The following is a 25,498-nucleotide window of genomic DNA, read 5'->3' on the forward strand; positions in this document are numbered from 1 at the left end:
TTCACGCCTGTAGGTCGTCTATCAGCTGTTGCCAGCTTCAAATCGGTCTCCACCTACGAGTGTTAGTAACGTCATGAGAACATTAGTCTTGCCACAGTGGGATGGACCTACTGTAATCGCTCGCATATTATAAGGAAGGAGGATTCCATTCTTCTACTTCAGGTCTTCTTTTGCATCTTCACAGCACCAGTCATGATGCCGACTACGTCAGGTACCGGCAAATAGTGGGCACATATAGAAAGACACTCTTGTGAGGATGGTAATAATATGTGTAGCCACCATAGCTCTGTCACCTAACCTGCTGAGATACATTGCCTAAACAGAGAATGGCAACTGTCTGCTGCTGCATGACTATAGCCACAGCATTGAAAATAATGATATTAATAAGTGTAATACTTGGACTATAATGAGAGAGGTATGAAGTAAAGCACAAATACTGTTTGAGATTATATACACACTATTTATTTAAATATCCTCATATAGTATGTAAAAAAATCATCAGACTCTTTCTTTATCTTCTATGCACCTTTACAGTATTTCCCAAATAAAGCTTTCTGTTGTGCAATGAATTCCACACATATCTCCTTTGAACATCTGGGCTCCTCACAATACTCTGATTTTTCACATGCACATTTAACCTATTTCTCTTCCAGCTCTGCGTTCATGTGGAAAGGAAGGTACTGTTCCAAATCATCCACATGTACACTATGCACACATAGAAAGTTTACAATATCATTGTATGTGGAGTCTATCCTTAGCAACCACCGACTCAGTCTCTCCAATGCAAACCATAACTCACCCTCCACACCGCATATGTTCATAACTAATGCATGCCATAGATAAACACACTTCTCACCCGGTTTCACACTTAGTACAAAATCATCATCACGGTTGTAATAGACAGTGACACACTAGCAAGGCGAATGTCCAGGGAGGTACGAGTTGGATAAAATCTTTACACAGATGATCACGTGACCGGATTCAGCGTTCATACTGGTTCCTGCACTTTTTTTGTGAACTGCCATCTTGTATTACCTCATGGGAGGGGAGGGAAAGGGGGATGGGAGGGGAGGAAGGGCAACAGCACCCACACTCTGGTGGTGGTGTGGGCAACTAGGCCAGTTGGTGTACAAACCTCAAGGTGAATACCTATGGTTCATTGTGGACTAGGGTGAAGTTGATATGGGGTGTTAGGCAATTTCAAAAAAGGTTGACAGTTACAGCACAAGCATCTATCTGCATGAGCACTGAAATGCATCTTCATGACATCCCATTGCAATGCCATTATTTGTTGAAAAGTATTCAACCCACACTCGTCCATTATGTTTTATTTCCACTTGTTGTATGGGGTGCTAGGGGTACAGTCCTTAGCTGTGTGCTTGTCTGTAGTACGCTTATTAAATCTACCCCTGCTCATCACCAGTATATCCTCAATTGTATACATGGATGCTTGAGCCAGAGTAGGTAAACTTCCTGCCTCTTGTGCTTCAGAAGACTGACTGGACTTTCATTGAATGATCCACAATTCCAGCACCCACATTTATCAGCATGAACTACAAAGTGTAACTTAGCCCCATCCTGCTCCATCTTCATTATTTGATGAAGCGTATTTGTCTTCTTCATACATTCGCCAAATATCATTACTTTCCAAGAACGGTGCAAGTGGCTATGGAAACAATCCTCAACTGCGTGATTGCAGATAACATACCCATTAAACTCCTTCTTCTCCAGGACAGACATGTAATCCATTGAACACAATAGTCCATCTTCCCAGTCTTCCCAGACTTGAGTGAATTTCCAGCCATTTTTTCCCTGGGCCCCCATCTTGGATTACATCACAGGAGTTGGAGGATGGTGGATGCAGCAATGTATACAAAATAAAGACTTATGTCTGTCCTATCTTGCAGCCCAGCACAGAGTTCATTTCCTGCCAATTTGTAGGTGGGGGAGTGGAGGGGAGGGGATGGGGAGGGGGAGAGAAAGGGAAGGGTGGTGGAGTTAGGTAAGTGAAGGTAGCCAAATTGACCTATATTTCCGCCAAAATCTGAACTTCCCACCATGACACCAGTTCGACATTGCCACATCTATGGCCGCCATCTTGAATAAATTTTGCCGGCCGCAGTGGTCTAGCGGTTCTAGGCGCGCAGTCCGGAACCGCGCGACTGCTACGGTCGCAGGTTCGAATCCTGCCTCGGGCATGGATGTGTGTGATGTCCTTAGGTTAGTTAGGTTTAATTAGTTCTAAGTTCTAGGCGACTGATGACCTCAGCAGTTAAGTCGCATAGTGCTCAGAGCCATTTTTGAATAAATTTGGCAACAATGCAGAGTGGGCGATGCTGCCTTTGCCCCACGACTTACATTATGAGGAGAGGTTCAACACCCTGTCGCCTACTCATGGATTCACCGTTCATCAATCACTTTTCGTAAACGCTTACAACAGTGTCAGCAAACAATTAAATAGCTTCGCCGTTCTCACGCCCCAGTTCACAACAACCTGACAAAATCGCTTATGTCAATGGATTTCCCCATTTGCGGTCTGTGTCGTCGGTAGAATGATTTACCATTCGTCTCTGCTTCATTTATATACTTTCCTTACCGTGTCACATACCCACAATGCTATCAGACGCCATTCGATCTCGCGGTCAGCAGAGGTCATTTTAATTTCGCTCCTAAAAAAATGTTCAAATGTGTGTGAAATCTTATGGGACTTAACTGCTAGGGTCATCAGTCCCTAAGCTTACACACTACCTAACCTAAATTATCCTAAGGACAAACACAAACACCCATGCCCGAGGGAGGACTCGAACCTCCGCCGGGACCAGCTGCACAGTTTATGACTGCAGCGCCTAAGACCGCTCGGCTAATCCCGCGCTGCAATTTCGCTCCTCAGTGTATGTGCCGCATACTATAGTATGTGATAACGAATGCCCTCTGTTCTGTTCCGCTGCTAAGGATCGAAAGAAACATGTGAGTACTTAAGCGAAAAAATTTCCTGACGAAAGTTAAAAAGCATTTAGTATTGGTCTGAAGTAAAAACATTTCCACTGCTGCTTACTAGTAATCTTCGTAAAACAGTGTAATCTTCCTTAAACATTTTGCAGATGCACTGACGGAAAAAATCAAAGCATCAAGAAATAATCAACGTAGACTAATAATCTTTCGGGAATATATTTGTCTAGGAGACTTTTTTAGTGATTAAAGTTACAAACGTTGCAAAAGTGAAATGCTCGTACATGAATAACCGGTGTAACCATCAGAATGTTGGCTGCAAGCCCGTAAAATTCGTGTATTGTGTTGTACAGGTGCCGGATGTAAATTCGTGGGAGGTGTTCCATGCCTGTTGCACATGGTCGGTCAGTACAGGGTCGGTTGATACTGTTTGTGGATAATGCTGGAGTTCTCAGATGATGTCCCATACGTCCACGATTGAAGACAGATCTGGTGATCGAGCAGGCCAAGGCAACATGTCGACACTCTGTGCAGGCATATTGGGTTACAACGAAGGTATGTGGGCAAGCGTTATCCTGCTGGAAAGCATCTCTTGGAATGTTGTTCACGAATGGTAGCTCAACGGTCGGTTCACCAGACTGACGTGCAAATTTGCAGTTAAGGTGCGTCATACGGAATCGCACCCCTGACCATACCTCCAGGTGTAGGTCCAGTGTGTCTAGCACTCTGAGAGATTAGGTGCAGATCCTCAACTGGATTACTACTGACCAACACACGGCCATCACTGGCACCAAGGCAGAACCGATTTTCATCAGAAAGCACAACAGATATCCACCCCGCCGTCCAATGAGCTCTCGCTTGACACCACTGAAATCGCAAACGGTGAAGGTTTGGGGAACTGGAATGCAGGTTAGAAACCATCTGGCTCGGAGCTGTCCTTGAAGTAGCCGATCTCCAACAGTTCATTGTGTTACTGTAGCTCGAACTGCTGCGCTGATTGCTGCTGCAGATGCAGTACGATGCGCCAGAGCCATACGCTGAACACGATGGTCTTACCTGTCGGTAGTGTCACGTGGCCGTCTGGACTTCTTCTTGCGACTGTACCTTCTGGTGATCACGACTGCTAGCAATCGTGTGCAGAGGCTACATTCCTGCCAAGTCTTTTCGCAGTATTGTGGCAGGAACCTCCAGCTTCTCGTTCAAACTCGGTCAGGTGGCGTCTTCGTCGTCGTAAAGGCATTCTTGACTAACACAACTCACTATGTCCAATCTCAAAGGTAACTAATGCTCACGATCATTACAGCGCGTATTTAAATCAAACCTGATTTGCATCATCAAAGCGGCGCTACTAGCGCCGCTGTTTCGGGACTGGCACGAAATTTGAATAGACATCAACTTTAGTTTATCTCGCAAAAAATCGTTCTTAGTGTTGGGTATGCACGAAACTTTCTGATGTCTGCTGTTAAGATTGTGATGCTACACATACGGCAACAACAAAAAATTTCAGTTAAATGCTCAAATACATCTGTATAGCAAAACAAAATTTGGAAAAGCTGGTTAGGAATGGAACTTTACTTGTAACTAATAAATACTAATGTTTCTGTTCTTTTTAATCGATTCCGTCCATTATCTTCTTCGACCCCGTTTCTTGTTCTTTCTGAACATACTTCTCACGACAGCACTACAGTAACCAGTTGAGGTCTTTCCTGCCGCTCGTTCGCATCTTGATTGTGTGTTCACTTCTGACACGCGAATTACATCGCAGCGAAAACACAAATACTAGTGCAGTCTTTAGAAAACATTCTGCGAGAAGATTTTGACACAACGAAGTGTCTCATACGCTACTGTTCAACATAAAATCAGTCATTCAGAGTTGACATCACATGCCATAATCCCAGGGTAGTAAATGCAAATTCGGGAACAGATATGAATTTATTTATGACGCATGTGATGCGTTGACACGGCAGTACTGTTTTCCAAAATAGTAAAGCTTCCGGTATTACCCTCAGACACCTATTATGGAAACTATGAGCACGCAACCTGTACAAACTACTGTAAAGTACGCGTCTCACAAGCTTGCCCTTAGCATCGTCATGTGTCTGAATAGCAAATAATACGATTGAAGTAGCTGAACTTACAATGGTCACAGTAGCTTCAACAGCAACTAGCTAAGAAAAACAGCACCTACTACAACAGACCCAAAGTTGGTAGTGGACGAGTGAGGTATGATCCCCTGTTGAGCCCGTTATTTATTTTAACTTTTGTTTTACAACCGGTTTCGGCATTTTTAAGACCATGTCCATTTATTATCTACAAACGTTGCCACACGTATATGGTAGCGCCTTTACACTTCGTGTTTCCATTTGCTTTTGTTTAACAGAATTTAACTGTTAGTGCTGTTTTGATAGTTTATGCACATAACGCGGGACATTGTGCACAAACTATAGAAACATCAAATAAAGTTAAATTTTTATAATCCAAAACAATGGAAACAACATACGTAGACGTTGCTATTTTCATACATGTAACAACTTTTCTAGAATAATCACTGGACTATGGTCTAGGAAGACTGAACTAGTTGTGAAACGAAAGAAAAGTTTAATAAATAACACCCTTACTGGAAAAAATGCCTCATTCATTCACTAAGTATATGTCTGTCACACACTGCTGTTATCCGTGCTATATGCTATCACTACTGTTCAGCCTGAAATCAGCTTTTCCACTGCGTCTCCTCGCTCGATACAGCGATGTGCAACACCAAAGCAACTTTTTATATTTATTACCTCTCGCTGCCCAGTTATTTGGCTAGAAACATGATTATATATTTGCATATTTACAAAATGGAGCGTTCAGATCTCTTCATCTGGAGGATTAGAGACTGAAAACTTTGGAAAGCATTGTGCGATGGGTGTATATATTCTCGGATGGCGTGAAAAGTTCCCGACTTTCATGAGCAGTGGTACACCACGTTTGATGACGAGTGCCATATCAACGTCGGTCTGCAGCGTAGCATATGGGAGTAGCCGGGTGTAAGGTGGTTAAGGTATCCTAGCTCGAGAGGGTATCCCCGGTAGCGGCCGCCATCCTTTCTCATGCTCTAATTACGAGCAGCCAACCGTTTTACATTCTAAAGAGCTACTGAACGGCGAGTATTTGATGTTCGCAAAGTTACCCGCATATTTCGTTCAAGGCGCTCGCTGTTTAGTGAGTACAGTACTCCTCGACACCTCGGCGAGCACTTGGCATGTATCGCATTCGGCAAGCATAAAACCTCTGCTTGTCGAGTACCCCGTGTCAGGCGTCGCCATCTCATCCAGGCACGAATGTCGGTCGGGCACATAGTTTCAGTTTGGCACATTCAATCGACGTAGCGTACACTTGTCAGAGCAGGAGAGAATTCATTCTCGACAAAGTATGTTATTTGACTACTACACCCATGGCCAGTACCGGCATCAGAATTGTTCATTATTGCGAAAACTGTTGCGAGTTGGCAAGACTCAGCACAACCAGGAGCACGTCCGCAGATGTCCAACGTAGCTTTGGACGAAGCGTCAGGGATAGAAGAGTTCCATGGACCACGGCTATGCAACTCTGAAGAATTCTCTGCAGCTGAAACATCCCGTCGTGCAAGCCGTCATTGTATGAAAATACATACTACTCGCAGAACACCTCGACAAAATAGATTACAGAAGAAGATAGCATTGAATACATTCTATCAAGATAACACATGACAAAACTATTAAAAATGGTTCAAATGGCTCTAAGCACTATGGGACTTAACATCTGAGGTCATCAGTCCCCTAGACGTAGAACTACTTAAACCTAACTAACCTAAAGACATCTCACACATCCATGCCCGAGGCAGGATTCGAACTTGCGCCCGTAGCAACAGCGCGGTTCCGGACTGAAGCGCCTAGAACAAAAGTATTCGGTTGGTGCTTACGTTCATAGCGTTTTTGTTTTGCTTGTTGGTAATCCGGTTGCTACGGGTTTGTTTATCGATTGTCATTTTTTATTTTTGGTTCACTTTTGGTATTTGGATTTACATACTGTCGTTTTGTCATTTGTAGATAGTGAGTGGAGCTGTGGATGGTAGAAAATGAGTTCAATAGAGGGGTGACATCAACGGAGGCAGCCAGAAATATTTACGCCGTGCGTGGGGATAATGCCATTGGACAGAGCACGGCATGAAAATGGTTTTCTCGTTTAAAGGAGGATCAAAAAAATGGTTCAAATGGGTCGGAGCACTATGGGACTTAACATCTGAGGTCATCACTCCCCTAGAACTTAGAACTACTTAAACCTAAATAACCTAAGGACATCACATACATCCATGCCCGAGGCAGGATTAGAACTTGCGACCGTAGCGGTCGCATGGTTCCAGACTGAAGCGCCTAGAGCCGCTCGGCCACTCCGGCCGGCTAAAGGAGAATCGTTTTGACATTAGTTACTTTGCACGTCCTGGAAGACCTTCGGAGTTTGGTGAAGATCTTAAAATACATTAATCTACAATGATCCCCGTCAGTCTATTCGAGTACTGGCAGATGAGATGAACTGTGACCGTTCTACCATGTGCGACATTTCATGCAGTGGGGATGGTTCAAAAATCTGGTGTATGGGTACTGCATTCTCTAAGCCAAAATCACAAAAATCATGTGTATCTCTGCTTGTGCGTCATCCATTGATTCTTGAACAACATCTACGATTTATATCCTGTATAGTTACTAGTGAGGAAAAATGGTATCTTTACGCTAACATAAGGAAAATAAAGGTATGGTTGAGCCTGAACAAAGTAACAACTCCCTGTACAAAGACCTTCACGCATCAATAAAACATAATGCCATGTATCTAGTGGAATAGCGACTGTGTGGTGTACTGCGAATTGCTTCCCCGAGGTGTGACTATCACTGTTGACATTTGTTGTCAACAGCTGAGACGTCTTAGAGATGCAGTCGAAGAACAGCGACTGGGAAGACTATGTGAAGTGATGTTACTCTACGATAACTTTCGCTCACATTCTATGAGAATGCTAGACTGACAAAAACACTATACAAGAGTTGGGTTGGGAAACCATTCCACGCACGCTTTACTCATCTAATCTCGCACCCTCAGATCTCCCGCTTTTCCACTCTCTATTGAATGACCTTCACGGAATTTCCTTTCCAGATAAAGATGCCTATGAACAAGGCTCGACGATTCCTCCTCAAACCACATGTTTTCTACAGTCGCTGAATCGAGAAGTTATCCCAGTGTTGGCAGACTGACAGTGATGGAGAGTATATTATTGATTACATTCTCTGTTATGTGTATATATTCTGTTTTAAACTTATGGAAAAACGCTGCGAAGTTATGCACCAACCTAACTAACCATCGCTACCATTGTATTTATCTATGTGTAGCTCTACAGTATACTCAAATTGTTGTCCAGTCACGATCTATGACCTTGCTAATGCGACCATACGTAGCGTGCAACTTATATAATATTATTGAACAAAATTTGATAATTTGAGAACACTGCGTAAGAGGACAGAGTTAACTTATCATTAATGGGGTAATACACTTGACTCGATACACATGATTTCCTGTCTAATGCAGGGGAAAACTTGCATTTGGTACGTATCATAATATACTCACCCATATAAAGTCGGTTGGACAGAACAGACCGTGACGGACCATTTCTTCATTTCCATTCTCAGCACGTTAGTAAACATTATCAGTGCGCTTTTGGACAGGCAGTAGGGACTCTGCATCGGGATTGGCACTCTTCCTGTAACGTCACAAACTTCGTCATAAAGTCATCTTTCATCTTTGTTTCGTTGTTGTTTTGTTACTGCTGCGAGCTAACTTGCTTAGTTCATAGTCACCTACTACGTTTATCAATTTCTTGTAGGTATAATACACTCCTGGAAATGGAAAAAAGAACACATTGACACCGGTGTGTTAGACCCACCATACTTGCTCCGGACACTGCGAGAGGGCTGTACAAGCAATGATCACACGCACGGCACAGCGGACACACCAGGAACCGCGGTGTTGGCCGTCGAATGGCGCTAGCTGCGCAGCATTTGTGCACCGCCGCCGTCAGTGTCAGCCAGTTTGCCGTGGCATACGGAGCTCCATCGCAGTCTTTAACACTGGTAGCATGCCGCGACAGCGTGGACGTGAACCGTATGTGCAGTTGACGGACTTTGAGCGAGGGCGTATAGTGGGCATGCGGGAGGCCGGGTGGACGTACCGCCGAATTGCTCAACACGTGGGGCGTGAGGTCTCCACAGTACATCGATGTTGTCGCCAGTGGTCGGCGGAAGGTGCATGTGCCCGTCGACCTGGGACCGGACCGCAGCGACACACGGATGCACGCCAAGACCGTAGGATCCTACGCAGTGCCGTAGGGGACCGCACCGCCACTTCCCAGCAAATTAGGGACACTGTTGCTCCTGGGGTATCGGCGAGGACCATTCGCAACCGTCTCCATGAAGCTGGGCTACGGTCCCGCGCACCGTTAGGCCGTCTTCCGCTCACGCCCCAACATCGTGCAGCCCGCCTCCAGTGGTGTCGCGACAGGCGTGAATGGAGGGACGAATGGAGACGTGTCGTCTTCAGCGATGAGAGTCGCTTCTGCCTTGGTGCCAATGATGGTCGTATGCGTGTTTGGCGCCGTGCAGGTGAGCGCCACAATCAGGACTGCATACGACCGAGGCACACAGGGCCAACACCCGGCATCATGGTGTGGGGAGCGATCTCCTACACTGGCCGTACACCACTGGTGATCGTCGAGGGGACACTGAATAGTGCACGGTACATCCAAACCGTCATCGAACCCATCGTTCTACCATTCCTAGACCGGCAAGGGAACTTGCTGTTCCAACAGGACAATGCACGTCCGCATGTATCCCGTGCCACCCAACGTGCTCTAGAAGGTGTAAGTCAACTACCCTGGCCAGCAAGATCTCCGGATCTGTCCCCCATTGAGCATGTTTGGGACTGGATGAAGCGTCGTCTCACGCGGTCTGCACGTCCAGCACGAACGCTGGTCCAACTGAGGCGCCAGGTGGAAATGGCATGGCAAGCCGTTCCACAGGACTACATCCAGCATCTCTACGACCGTCCCCATGGGAGAATAGCAGCCTGCATTGCTGCGAAAGGTGGATATACACTGTACTAGTGCCGACATTGTGCATGCTCTGTTGCCTGTGTCTATGTGCCTGTGGTTCTGTCAGTGTGATCTTGTGATGTATCTGACCCCAGGAATGTGTCAATAAAGTTTCCCCTTCCTGGGACAATGAATTCACAGTGTTCTTATTTCAATTTCCAGGAGTGTATATTTGGAAAAATATGACATGTTAATGTCGATTGCGTACTACAGCTTTTATGTTTACAATTTTATGTATCTTTTTGTGAATAAAGAATTACTAACGCTGTATACCTGTTATATAGGAAGGCGCGCTGTAAAGTAATGCACTGAATTTTTTTAAATATTAAAACTCTTGAAGCTTTTTAAATAAAACAAACTTCATTAACATTCAACATCTTTTTTCTTCATATCAATATACACTCCTGGAAATTGAAATAAGAACACCGTGAATTCATTGTCCCAGGAAGGGGAAACTTTATTGACACATTCCTGGGGTCAGATACATCACATGATCACACTGACAGAACCACAGGCACATAGACACAGGCAACAGAGCATGCACAATGTCGGCACTAGTACAGTGTATATCCACCTTTCGCAGCAATGCAGGCTGCTATTCCCCCATGGAGACGATCGTAGAGATGCTGGATGTAGTCCTGTGGAACAGCTTGCCATGCCATTTCCACCTGGCGCCTCAGTTGGACCAGCGTTCGTGCTGGACGTGCAGACCGCGTGAGACGACGCTTCATCCAGTCCCAAACATGCTCAATGGGGGACAGATCCGGAGATCTTGCTGGCCAGGGTAGTTGACTTACACCTTCTAGAGCACGTTGGGTGGCACGGGATACATGCGGACGTGCATTGTCCTGTTGGAACAGCAAGTTCCCTTGCCGGTCTAGGAATGGTAGACCGATGGATTCGATGACGGTTTGGATGTACCGTGCACTATTCAGTGTCCCCTCGACGATCACCAGTGGTGTACGGCCAGTGTAGGACATCGCTCCCCACACCATGATGCCGGGTGTTGGCCCTGTGTGCCTCGGTCGTATGCAGTCCTGATTGTGGCGCTCACCTGCACGGCGCCAAACACGCATACGACCATCATTGGCACCAAGGCAGAAGCGACTCTCATCGCTGAAGACGACACGTCTCCATTCGTCCCTCCATTCACGCCTGTCGCGACACCACTGGAGGCGGGCTGCACGATGTTGGTGCGTGAGCGGAAGACGGCCTAATGGTGTGCGGGACCGTAGCCCAGCTTCATGGAGACGGTTGCGAATGGTCCTCGCCGATACCCCAGGAGCAACAGTGTCCCTAATTTGCTGGGAAGTGGCGATGCGGTCCCCTACGGCACTGCGTAGGATCCTACGGTCTTGGCGTGCATCCGTGCGTCGCTGCGGTCCGGTCCCAGGTCGACGGGCACGTGCACCTTCCGCCGACCACTGCCGACAACATCGATGTACTGTGGAGACCTCACGCCCCACGTGTTGAGCAATTCGGCGGTACGTCCACCTGGCCTCCCGCATGACCACTATACGCCCTCGCTCAAAGTCCGTCAACTGCACATACGGTTCACGTCCACGCTGTCGCGGCATGCTACCAGTGTTAAAGACTGCGATGGAGCTCCGTATGCCACGGCAAACTGGCTGACACTGACGGCGGCGGTGCACAAATGCTGCGCAGCTAGCGCCATTCGACGGCCAACACCGCGGTTCCTGGTGTGTCCGCTGTGCCGTGTGTGTGATCATTGCTTGTACAGCCCTCTCGCAGTGTCCGGAGCAAGTATGGTGGGTCTGACACACCGGTGTCAATGTGTTCTTTTTTCCATTTCCAGGAGTGTATTTATTTCTCAACATAGTCACCCTGGTGACGAATACAATTCTCCCAAAGAGGGATCAGTTTGTTGATATCGTCGCTGTAGACTGTTTGTTGAAGGAGCCTCACCTGTCTTGTAGCGCTTCATCACTATCAAAGTGAAGTCCTCCAAGGTGTTCTTTAAGTTTTGATAGCACTCTGACCTCTGTACATAAAAGTTTGTTTGCGTGGCCATCTTCCGCAGCATGCGGCGAAATATGTCCTTTGTAAATAAAACCGCCTTTTCTTGCTGCAATTGTAATTTATTTCTCCAAGAAGCTCTTCGCCTTTTTTGTGTGATCTAGAACGATATAATTTTGTTTTAACATGTTTTATTTTTACATTATCAAACAGTTGCAGTCGTGTTTTTATGTGAATAAGTAGTCAGTTACAGTTTGTTGGCATCTGCGTTTCCTCTCATCTGGTCTGAAGATCGCCCTACCACTTCATTTCCGAAAAAAACGCTCATTTTTATATTCCGAACTTTTTCTTTCACACTGTTCACCATATTTATCCTTGTTTTTGTGGTGCACTATTACTCTTTTGCCACTAATTATACATATCTGTTCGAACACTGTGCTCTTAAAGACGTAAATATTGTGGATTCATTATGGTAGACAACCCAAACAGGAGGAGACACGTAACGAACTCACAATATTTACGTCTTCAAAAGCACAGTGTCCGAGCAAATATCTACAACTAATAGCAAAAGAGTAATAGTGCACCTCAAAATATGTATAAACATGGTGAACGGTGTGAAAGAAAAATTTCGGAATATAAAAAAGTGCTTATGTTTCTGAAATGAAGCGGTAGGGCGAGCTCCAGACCAGATGAGAGGAAACGTAGATGCCAACAAACTGTAAGTAATTACTTATTCACATTAAAAAAACGCGACGTGAGCTGTTTGATAATATAAAAATAACACATGTTAGAACAAAACTATATTTTTCTATATCCCACTGAAGATGCCTCAGAGTAAAAAAAAAGAAAAGGCGCAACGTGGCTGGGAGAAATAAACTGCAGTTGCAGCAAAAAGAGGTGGTTTTATTTGCAAAACAAATATCTCTGTACATACGTTGAGGTTAGCCCCATCATTCCGAACACCAACAACACAACGCTGCACGTTACTGATGTCGACACAGTCATCACCGTACATAGCGTTCATTCTTGTGTGGAATTTAAATGAAGGCACGTTTTTAGAAATTAGAAACTTGGTTACAGCACGCTATTTCCCTCACATCGGCATAGTTACGTTAGTGATTAATACAAACAACCTCGCGCGGCGCCTCCCGCCGGAGGTTCGAGTCCTCCCTCGGGCATGGGTGTATGTGTCGTTCTTAGCAGTTAGTTAAAGTTAGTTTAAGTAGTGTATAAGACTAGGGACCGATGACCTCAGCGGTTTGGTCCCTTAGGACTTAACACACATTTTTGAACAAACAACCTCAGCTGTATCATTATACATTTGTTGTTTTACGACCGGTTTCTTTCGTTGAACTTCTTCAGGTTCTCCAATTGTGCTGAAGTCGTGAGATAAATCGTGTGTTTACTGTAAACAATGCTTTGACTTTAGCATTACCTGCGATAACCGGACGATTTATGCCATGTCTGTGGCACATCTAGGCAACCTGAAAATGTGTAACGTATGAAACCGGTCGTAACACAAAATATGTGTAATGATAGAGCTGAGGTGGCTTTTATTAATCATTAACATTGTCAGCCGTTGTACTGACAATGAAAAAGATTATATAGTTACGTTCAGTGGCGGCTGGTGGGCTGTAGATGAAGAACGGCGGCACGTCTGTCCAAACAATCGCATGCAACTTTTCTCTCTTCAGAATATTTATTGAATGGGGAAAATATAGCATTTAGTGTATAAACAAGTGGCGTAATTTGAACCTTCGTCTAATAGAATTTTTTACTCCGATATCAAGATGTAAAACTCTACACAAAAATATATAGTTTTTAATATTTTCTACAGGCGAGACAGTAATTTATGGAATACAATTAAAACGAAGTTCTTACTGTAATTAATAGGGTTTTAGACGATTGTCCTCCCCTTCCCTTCGGGGACGGCGCCGCCGTCTGTTACTAGCTGCCTGAAAACTATTTTTGCGGTCAGCCAGAAAGCGATGGAGAACATACTGACCATAATTAGTTCAAATGGCTATGGGACTTAACTTCTAAGGTCATCAATCCCCTAGAACTTAGAACTACTTAAACCTAACTAACCTAAGAACATCACACATCTATGCCCGAGGCAGGATTTGAACCTGCGACCGTAGCGGTACTGACCATAATTTCTAGCCTGCAAATTCGCATTCTTTTTACACTCTCAAACGGCTCTAAGCATTATGAGACAACACTGTGGGACTTAACATCTGAGGTCATCAGTCCCCTAGAACTTAGAACTACTTAAACCTAACTAACCTAAGGACGTCACACACATCCATGGCCGAGGCAGGATTCCAACCTGCGCCCGTAGCAGCAGTGCGGTTCCAGACTGAAGCGCCTTGAACCGGTCGGCAACAGCGGCCGGCCCTGTTATACTCACTGAAAGAAACTTTTCTTCTCTCTATTTCCTCAACGGGATCAGGAACTATGATGTAAATGAAAGTTTTGTGCTCTAACTGCGTGATACATCTGATAAACTTTCAGGCGCACAACATAGTAATATTCCTGACAATAATAATAATAATGTCTCTATCATAACCAGCACTATGTGCAGTTAGAGGCGACCTGTACGATAAGTTCCCAGTAAATGGTCTTTCGCCCTGACTTCTGATAGTCAAAGTTAATTGCGCGCCACTTGCCACGTGGTTCTGTTAACATTACGTTCGGCACAGAGACAATTACTTCCGCGAAACGTAAGCGATCCGGGACAGTGTACAGTCTTCGCGAGTTCACTTCCTATTTGTGCCAAAAAATTCGTTTAGTTGCAGCCTGGCAGTGACGTCATCCAAGGCAGCGCGTAACACGGCGTTTGACTGACGCGAACCGATTGATAACTGGAGACGAAGTGAAGTCTTTTCAGAAATCTGATCTATCCAGGACGGTGTACAGTCCTCATTATTTCACTTTCTATTATGACTAAAAATATGTGTTTAGTAACGGCCAGTTGTGACGTCATCCGAGGCAGCACGTAAGCCGATGTTTGACTGACGCGTACCGTATGGTAGCGGGGTGCGAAGTCATGAGTTGCTGCTTCTGGCCGTATTTATATTTTGGGGCAGCGGACTGCCGGAGGAAACATCTGCCGTCATCTGCTGTATCGACCCCTTGCAGCCTCCAAATGGCCGCTTTCTCGGACATATATATTATTTTCTAATATTGTCATGAATCAATTTCGAATCTTCGTAATTTTTGTATGAATGGAGATAAGTTGGCTGCAATCACAGAAAAAGTTTCAGCTCTCCTGCGTTTAAACTTTCCCGTCTAGAATTTTTAGGACGGAACTTACAGTAGAACATGACCTCTCAACTACAACTTAAGAGACCTTGTATTGATTGTTATTTACATCAAAGTTTTCGTTATTTAATAGATGTAATCAAGTGCTGCAGCCTGAACTGTCTATCATTAACGTAACTGCTACTTAATCTACTACAAATAAGGACTTTTTTGTTCCATATTTAGTTTTCAGTAAATTTCTTAAAAACTATTAGAGGTAGCTTAATGGGGTCCCATAGTTGAGGTTCCCATATCAAACTGGCGCTTCATACCAATTTTCATCTTTCAAAGTCTAATACATATTTAGCGCTTTCGATTTTTCCTAAGGCTCTAAATTTGACCAAAACATTGTTCTGAACTAGTCTGACATACATTTGCACATTCTCAACAAGTTTTGGTTTTCTGTCTTTATTATTTAGCACCACTTATTTTTTTCTCAAAACTATGTGTTTGGGGAAAGATATTCATCTGGTCACTCTGAGATTTGACAATTTAAACATTAATATACTGAAACGTATGCTGACAAAGTTTGGAAAAGCTTCCTAAATTTTTTAATTTCATCCTTAGATCATGGCGCAACACTTGTCTGCTACGCACAGGTGCGTTATGATGACGTGGCGCTAGTAGCAATGAAGTGGGGTACGTCCTGGCACACTCGCTCGTCTCTGAATCTCTCAAATGATACAACGCTTGTTTCGTCACACCTTCAGCAAATTTACTTACAAAGTCATTAAAATGATCGACATTCAAAAGTGTTTCTTCTACAGATCACTCTGTCTCTCTTCTTCCCTTGTGTTTCTAACGGGTGTCTTAATTCTTTCCAGTGAGAAGAAACAACTCTTGCTTCCCGCTGTTGTCACTGGTGTTGTACAAACAATTTGTAGAAGTTACACTGATTCCTGTGAAACAGCTTCTAAGGTATTTGTTTTGTAAATAGAAACCGCCTTTTCTTGCTGCAATGTATTTTATTCGTCCCAGACGCGCTTCGCCTTTTAGGCAGCTTCAGTGGGATCTCCCTTACGCACACACAAACACACACACACACACACATGGCCATAAACATAACATGAAATGAATAGACGTTAATTTTCAGCAAGTACTTCCTTAAGATGGCAACACGTACCTAAACAAACCAAACAGGATGAAAACCAAACAGGATGAAAACCAAACAGGATGACACATTTACTGAACTCTCTGTAGTTACCTCTCTAAATCACAGTTTCCGATCAAGAGCAGAGGGGTCCAGAAAAATAAAGACACTTTTTGATGGTTAATATCTTTGGAACAAAATGACATATAGTTGCAATTTTGCGTGGTAGTGTAGTACACTGTTTTCTCAACAGAGCTTGGCTCACATTTTCCAACAAGTGACAGCGCAGCAATGAATGTAGTAATAATGTCGTTTAAGCAACGCAAGGTCGTATTGAAGTGGTATAGGAAGTTCGAAAATATGACCGACGTACAACGCCAATGGCATAATGTGTCCGCAACTCAGCCACCAACAAGTGCAACAATTTATCGTATCCGGGATGAACTGGAAACCGACGGTACTGTTCAGCATGTGCATAAGGAAAGTTCTGGACGAACAAAAACATCAAGAAGTCCAGTTTCCAGAGTTGATGTTTTGCAACATTTTAATAGGTCACCTCAGAAAGCTGTGAAGCAGGGCGCACATGAAAGCGGGGTAAGCCGATCAAGCGTACGACGAATTCTGAAGGCTGCAAAGTGGCCGGCCGTTGTGACCGAGCGGTTCTAGGTGCTCCAGTCTGGAACCGCGCGACCGCTACGGTCGCAGGTTCGAATCTTGCATCGGGCATGGATGTGTGTGATGTACTTAGGTTAGTTAGGTTTAAGTAGTTCTAAGTTCTAGGGGACTGATAAGTCCTATAGTGCTCAGAGCCATTTGAACCATTTTTTGTTGCAAAGTGGAAAGTGCACATTCCAACTTCGGTGCAGGCATGACCGAGGATGACCCGGATCGAAGGATGGAGTACCGCGAGTTGCTCAAACGCATACTTCGCAAGGATGACTGGTCTGCAGGGATGATTATCAGGCCTGACTAAGCGCAATTCAAAACTGAACGGTACTGTAAACCACCACAACTGCGTGTGCTCGGGTCCTGAAAATTCTCACGTTCACTTGGACAGACATGTTAATTCACTAGGTGTTAATGTGTAGTTTGGTCTGCCATCGAGCGATTTGATTTGTCCATTTTTCTTTGAAGCTAGTGTAACTGGTGAGACGTATCATCATATGCTGCAAATATCGATTTTACGTACCGTCCGAGAGGTGTTTCGAAATGAAAGATTTTATCTACACTCCTGGAAATGGAAAAAAGAACACATTGACACCGGTGTGTCAGACCCACCATACTTGCTCCGGACACTGCGAGAGGGCTGTACAAGCAATGATCACACGCACGGCACAGCGGACACACCAGGAACCGCGGTGTTGGCCGTCGAATGGCGCTAGCTGCGCAGCATTTGTGCACCGCCGCCGTCAGTGTCAGCCAGTTTGCCGTGGCATACGGAGCTCCATCGCAGTCTTTAACACTGGTAGCATGCCGCGACAGGGTGGACGTGAACCGTATGTGCAGCTGACGGACTTTGAGCGAGGGCGTATAGTGGGCATGCGGGAGGCCGGGTGGACGTACCGCCGAATTGCTCAACACGTGGGGCGTGAGGTCTCCACAGTACATCGATGTTGTCGCCAGTGGTCGGCGGAAGGTGCACGTGCCCGTCGACCTGGGACCGGACCGCAGCGACGCACGGATGCACGCCAAGACCGTAGGATCCTACGCAGTGCCGTAGGGGACCGCACCGCCACTTCCCAGCAAATTAGGGACACTGTTGCTCCTGGGGTATCGGCGAGGACCATTCGCAACCGTCTCCATGAAGCTGGGCTACGGTCCCGCACACGGTTAGGCCGTCTTCCGCTCACGCCCCAACATCGTGCAGCCCGCCTCCAGTGGTGTCGCGACAGGCGTGAATTGAGGGACGAATGGAGACGTGTCGTCTTCAGCGATGAGAGTCGCTTCTGCCTTGGTGCCAATGATGGTCGTATGCGTGTTTGGCGCCGTGCAGGTGAGCGCCACAATCAGGACTGCATACGACCGAGGCACACAGGGCCAACACCCGGCATCATGGTGTGGGGAGCGATCTCCTACACTGGCCGTACACCACTGGTGATCGTCGAGGGGACACTGAATAGTGCACGGTACATCCAAACCGTCATCGAACCCATCGTTCTACCATTCCTAGACCGGCAAGGGAACTTGCTGTTCCAACAGGACAATGCACGTCCGCATGTATCCCGTGCCACCCAACGTGCTCTAGAAGGTGTAAGTCAACTACCCTGGCCAGCAAGATCTCCGGATCTGTCCCCCATTGAGCATGTTTGGGACTGGATGAAGCGCCGTCTCACGCGGTCTGCACGTCCAGCACGAACGCTGGTCCAACTGAGGCGCCAGGTGGAAATGGCATGGCAAGCCGTTCCACAGGACTACATCCAGCATCTCTACGATCGTTTCCATGGGAGAATAGCAGCCTGCATTGCTGCGAAAGGTGGATATACACTGTACTAGTGCCGACATTGTGCATGCTCTGTTGCCTGTGTCTATGTGCCTGTGGTTCTGTCAGTGTGATCATGTGATGTATCTGACCCCAGGAATGTGTCACTAAAGATTCCCCTTCCTGGGACAATGAATTCACGGTGTTCTTATTTCAATTTCCAGGAGTGTACAACAAGATGGCACTTTGCATCACTACGACAGAGATATCAGAGCCTACACGGATGAAAATTTTAATGTACGATGGATAGATCGAAGAGGAGCTGTTGAGTACTCGTCAGGGTCTCGAGACATAATACCTCTTGACTTCTACCTATGGAAGATCTTGAGAAATGAAGTTTATCAACAGCAGCCAGCTACACTGAACGAGCCACAAGAAACCATCACATCGACAACACTGACAGCTGCAGTTCGGTCAACAGTTCAGCTGCATCGACTTTGTTTAACTGCTAATGTGGGTCAATTTGAACACATAAAATAACCTTCCCCCATGCAATAATTACAACGGTATATCATTTTCCCCGTTAGTACTGACTATCAAAGAGTGTCTACATTTATTTGGTACCCTCTGTATCTACACACATCAAAAAATGTTTTGCATCACCCCAATTCCCAGAACTCCTCAAGACAGACGTTGACTGTGGATATTGTATCACACACACACACAGTCCCTTTGACTGTTCAGAGATGTTATTAAAACCGCCCAAAGATTTAGACAACCATGCATGAGCAACGCCTAGAGGGTCCGACACCTGATCAGTTCCAGTCATTCCACCAGGAAGGAGGTACACGTCTCGTATTGTCTGCAGTTCAACCATGCCTAGACGGTGAATACCGCGGTTTGATTGCGTCCGCACTGTTACTTTGTGCCAGGAAGGGCTCTCAACAAGACAAGTGTCCAGGCGCCTCGGAGTGAACCAAAGCGATGATGTTGGGACATGGAGGAGATACTGAGAGAAATGAACCGTCGATGACATGCCTCGCTCAGGCCGCCAAAGGGCTACTACTGATGTGGATGACCTCACCTACGAATTATGGCTCGGAGGAGCCCTGACAGCAACGCCACCATGTTGAATAATGCTTTTCGTGCAACCACAGGACGTCTTGTTTCGACTCAAACTGTGCACAATAGACTGCATGATGCGCAACTTCACTCCAGACGTCCATCGTGAGGTCCATATTTGCAACCACAACACCATGCAGTGCGGCGCAAATGGGACCAACAACATGCCAAATGAACCGCTCAGGACTGGCATCACGTTCTCTTCACCAATGAGTGTCGCATATGTCTTCAACCATGCAATTGTCAGAGACACGAATTGAGGCAACTTGGTCAGGCTGAACGCCTTAGACACACTGTCCAGTGAGTGCAGCATGGTGGAGGGTCCCTGCTGTTTTGGGGTGGCGTTATGTGAGCCCGACGTATGCCGCTGGTGGTCATGCAAGGCGCTGTAATGGCTGTCCTATACGTGAATGCCACACTCCGACTGATAGTGCAACCATATCAGCAGCATATTGGCGAGGCATTTGTCTTCATGGACGACAATTCGCGGCCCCATCGTGCACATCTTGTGAATGACTTGCTACAGGGCAATCACATTGCTTGAGTAGAGTGGCCAGCATGTTCTCCAGACGTGAACCCTATCTGCTCGAGTAGAGTGGCCAGCATGTTGTCCAGACATGAACCCTATCGAACATGCCTGGGATGAATTGAAAAGGGCTGTTTATGGACGATGTGACCCACCAACCACTCTGAGGGATCTACGCCAAATCGCCGTGGAGGGGCGGAACAATCTGGACCAACAGTGTCTTGATGAACTTATGGATAGTATGCCACGATGAATACAGACATGCATCAAATCACTGGGTATTAGAGATACTGGTGTGTACAGTAACCTGCGCCACCACCTCTGAAGGTCTCGCTGTATGGTGGTATAACATGCAATGTGTGATGTCTGACGTCGATCTGTTGTAGAATTTTGGAACATGTTTTTTGCTCGAGTATCATGTCGTTTTTGGAAACCCGGAATCTATTATGTAGGAATCAACATGGATTCCGGAAACAGCGATCGTGTGAGACCCAACTCGCTTTATTTGTTCATGAGACCCAGAAAATATTAGATACAGGCTCCCAGGTAGATGTTATTTTTCTTGACTTCCAGAAGGCGTTCGATACAGTTCCGCACTGTCGCCTGATGAACAAAGTAAGAGCCTATGGAATATCAGACCAGCTGTGTGGCTGGATTGAAGAGTTTTTAGCAAACAGAACACAGCATGTTGTTATCAATGGAGAGACGTCTACAGACGTTAAAGTAACCTCTGGCGTGCCACAGGGGAGTGTTATGGGACCATTGCTTTTCACAATATATATAAATGACCTAGTAGATAGTGTCGGAAGTTCCATGCGGCTATTCGTGGATGATGCTGTAGTATACAGAGAAGTTGCAGCATTAGAAAATTGTAACGAAATGCAGGAAGATCTGCAGCGGATAGGCACTTGGTGCAGGGAGTGGCAACTGGCCCTTAACATAGACAAATATAATGTATTGCGAATACATAGAAAGAGGGATCCTTTATTGTGTGATTATATGATAGCGGAACAAACACTGGTAGCAGTTACTTCTGTAAAATATCTGGGAGTATGCGTGCGGAATGATTTGAAGTGGAATGATCATATAACATTAATTGTTGGTAAGGTGGGTACCAGGGTGAGATTCATTGGGAGAGTCCTCAGAAAATGTAGTCCATCAACAAAGGAGGTGGCTTACAAAACACTCTTTCGAGATAGAGAAGATCCAAAGAAGAGCGGCGCGTTTCGTCACAGGGTTATTTGGTAACCGTGATAGCGTTACGGAGATGTTTAGCAAACTCAAGTGGCAGACTCTGCAAGAGAGGCGCTCTGCATCGCGGTGTAGCTTGCTCGCAAGGTTTCGAGAGGGTGCATTTCTGGATGAGGTATCGAATATATTGCTTCCCCCTACTTATACCTCCCGAGGAGATCACGAATGTAAAATTAGAGAGATTAGAGCGGGCATGGAGGCTTTCAGACAGTCGTTCTTCCCGCGAACCATACGCGACTGGAACAGGAAAGGGAGGTAATGACAGTGGCACGTAAAGTGCCCTCCGCCACACACCGTTGAGTGGCTTGCGAAATGTAGATGTAGATTTTCATGAGCAATAAAAATGGCGGTAATGATGTTTATGTTGATCTCTATTCCAATTCTCTGTACATGTTCCGGAACTCTCGGAATCGAGGTGATGCAAAACTTTTTTGATGTGTGTACTACTACTGACAGAAGACTTATATTACTCCACAACAATAAGGGAAAACCATATGAAAATTGTGAAGAAGAGTGTGGGATAATTGAAAACATGCTTATACAGGGCATTTCAAAAAGAATATATTATTTTGAAGACATATATTTATTAAAATTTAAGACATACGAATATGTAACTTAACACACATATTTACGAACCTCTCAAGTTCAGATTTCATGTTCAATATGTCCTCCATCAACGACGTGAACAATATCTCATCGATACTCAAATTCCTCCCATACTCGGGCAAGCATGTCCTTTGTCCTCAAAAACAACTAGTTTTATAATGTAGCGTGGAACTGCTGACTGTTAACCATGTTTCCATTAAAGCTGAATGGTCTGTAAACAGATGATCGGGATATTGCACAAAACACATTGACTTTGGGCGAATCTCGTACATGTTCAGTGGCTGCATGTGGGTTCTGTAGACCCCAAATTCGAACATTGTATTTGTTTACCTGACCACTAACATGGAAAGTCGCTTCATCACTGAACACGATGTGTTGTGCGAAAGTGTTATCATTGTGAATAACATAAAGAATCTCATTACAAAATACCACATATTTGTGTTTGTCATCAGGACGCAGAGCTTGTAACAGCTGTAAGTTGAATGGCTTCATAACCAACCGACATTTCAAGACACATCAAATTGTTGTTTTAGGTAGTTGTAACTCCCGACTGGCATGACCAATTGACTTTGAAGGACTGCATTGAAAAGCAGTTTGAATTTGTGCAACATTTACTTCAGGAACACGGGGCGGCCAGGACTCTTTCCTTTACATACGCATCCTGTGTCTAGAAACTGTAGATATCATCTGAGAATGTTCTACCCATTCGCAGGATCAAATTGGTATCTTAATCTGAAACGTCTTTGCACTGTAATCACAGAATTGCACTTCGCAAACTCGAGAACACAAAATGATTTCTGCTGCAGAGTAGTCATTTTAATCATATGATGGCTACTAAGGAAAACTAGACAACTGACATCTATGTATTCGTTTCTCCAATACTCAAGCCGAGGCGCAGCGATTGATAGCTTGGACAAAAGAAAACTTTGAATATGTGTATTCTGTTTGAAACACCCTGTATTATGTAAGTGAAGTTATAGCGCGAGACCTCCAGTATTTGGCCAGATGAGAAGAATCGCCAACAAACAATGTTAAGAACTGTAAGTAATCAGTTGCTTACTTCAAAAACCAGATGTAAACAGTTTTGTAATAAGCAAATATCACATACTGAAACAGAACTGTATAATTATGTTTATGTAAAGTAGTGGTAAATAATCTGGTAAAACTACTTTTGCACGCACTTTGAATCTTTATAATGTTTAAATCAGTCCTTGGCGGTCCTATCCTTTCCAGTTACAAAATTTTCTGAAAAATGAGATTTTCGTTATCAGGAGTTACAATTTTTTTTGTTACTTACACCATTCTTTCTAAACAGAAAACTAGCACATACAAGTACCACACGCCCAGCACTATTCATGTATCAACCAACTTCCTATAAACCCACCCTACCACACACATCTATTGTCTGCCTTTAAATTGCTGGGACTGTTCGCCAAGAGTCCTACAGTATACAATCGACACTGATCATTCACATATATGGACTGGTGGCATACAAATATTAAATAATATTTTCTTTCACAATTCGTACATACTGCAACCTCTCCTGGGATTGATATCACTGTGGGTCCTCAAGGAAGGCGGCCACTGGTTACGTTTCACACTGCCACATTACACAGTGATTCAGAGCCATCTTGTGGCACAGGGTTGCACTTGTGTCAGAGAAATGGGGAAGTCGACCGAGTAATATGCATGACATGTAATACCTCAACTGATATTGAGTACAGAATGAAAAATTCGGCGACATTACTTTTCAGTATGACCTTATAGACTGAGGGTAGTGTCCCTCATGATCACTTGCAAAATAATATGATAATTACTGTATATCTCTATCTTTAAATCACAATTTTTTGACATTGGTTTTCCTTTGTTTGTACATATCTGTCTATGATCACTTTTACTATGTACTTCTTATTGGCGAGTCCCTTATGGTGCTGTCAGCTAGTGGATTCAGTGGCAGCACTCTGTGTTCTACACTAAACCAATTAATAGTATATGTATGCCATTTCTGGCGCAAAGAGCATATTTTTTTAAAAATTTCCTGTTTTTAAACCAAGATTTCAGTTTTTCTGTATCCCCAGTTACAAATTTATCTATACCCATGAACAATATTTTCATTTAATTAAAAAAATATAGGTTGTTTTGTTAAAATTTAGTATTCTACAAGCTACATTTATTCAGTGAAAGATTTAAAAAATACGAAAATTCTAAAATTTACCCAAATTCAATAACATGAACCAAATAATCTTTATTTTGTCTTTTACCTATACACAAGAGGCATTCAAAAAGTTTGCGGAAACCAGTACCTGTATGTTAGAAGTATTGACCCTGGCTGTTGAGACATTTGTTCCATATATAAATGTTTAAATTTATTAAAATCTAAATTTATATTTTTAAAAATTAAAACTTTTATCAGACATCTTAATTTTTTAAAATCTACATATATCAAATGTTTTAATTTATTAAAATGTAAATTTTTCTGTTTTTATACCCTCTATATTTCTGAAAATGCTACAAAAGGAAATGTAAATATAAAGTTTACATCTTTAAATCTTTTTCTAATTTTTTATACATTTTTGTAATTCAAAATGTTCAGTTAATATTGTGTATTGTGAAACATAAGTTAACCCGTTTTTACCATACATAATTATATATAGAATTGTATTATTTAAAATGTTTTCATTAAAAAAGGCAAATGATTTCATTGTTGTTTTTGTGTACTTCAAAAAATTATTCAGTGGATCACGATTTCATACTTCTTAAGGAAGAATTTCGTTTTCTATGTAGATATTTTATAATTTAACATGATCAAATAAAGAAGAATCATTTAACTGATTATTTTTTCCATTAGTTTGGAAAATAACAAAACTAAAGTAAGGCATATCAAATTCAGCAGAATTATAAAAATAAGTAATATGTAGTTCAATATTTCTTTTTCCCTTTAATCCAGCAATTTCAATTGTTTGTGGCACAAAACAAGAAATCGAAATTTTTGCGTTTTTAAATCTTTCTTTTTCTAGGGGAAGTGAATATTCTGTTTCATATTTAATAACAGGAATACGAATTTCCATACTTTTAACAACAATTTCCTTTTCTTTTGAATGT

General features: G+C 44.0%; 1 protein-coding gene across 1 annotated transcript in view; it reads right to left on the minus strand.

Moving 5' to 3' along the window:
* The window catches only part of LOC124620640 (estradiol 17-beta-dehydrogenase 2-like), a 186,876-nt gene that overhangs the window by 40,384 nt on the left and 120,994 nt on the right, over positions 1 to 25,498 (minus strand). Inside the window, exon 5 of the mRNA XM_047147083.1 lies at positions 8,584 to 8,716. Coding sequence (XP_047003039.1) covers positions 8,584 to 8,716 — 133 coding nt within the window. The remainder of the gene's footprint in view (positions 1 to 8,583; positions 8,717 to 25,498) is intronic.

The sequence above is a fragment of the Schistocerca americana genome, chromosome 1, assembly GCF_021461395.2.
Source record: "Schistocerca americana isolate TAMUIC-IGC-003095 chromosome 1, iqSchAmer2.1, whole genome shotgun sequence".
NCBI lineage: Eukaryota > Metazoa > Arthropoda > Insecta > Orthoptera > Acrididae > Schistocerca > Schistocerca americana.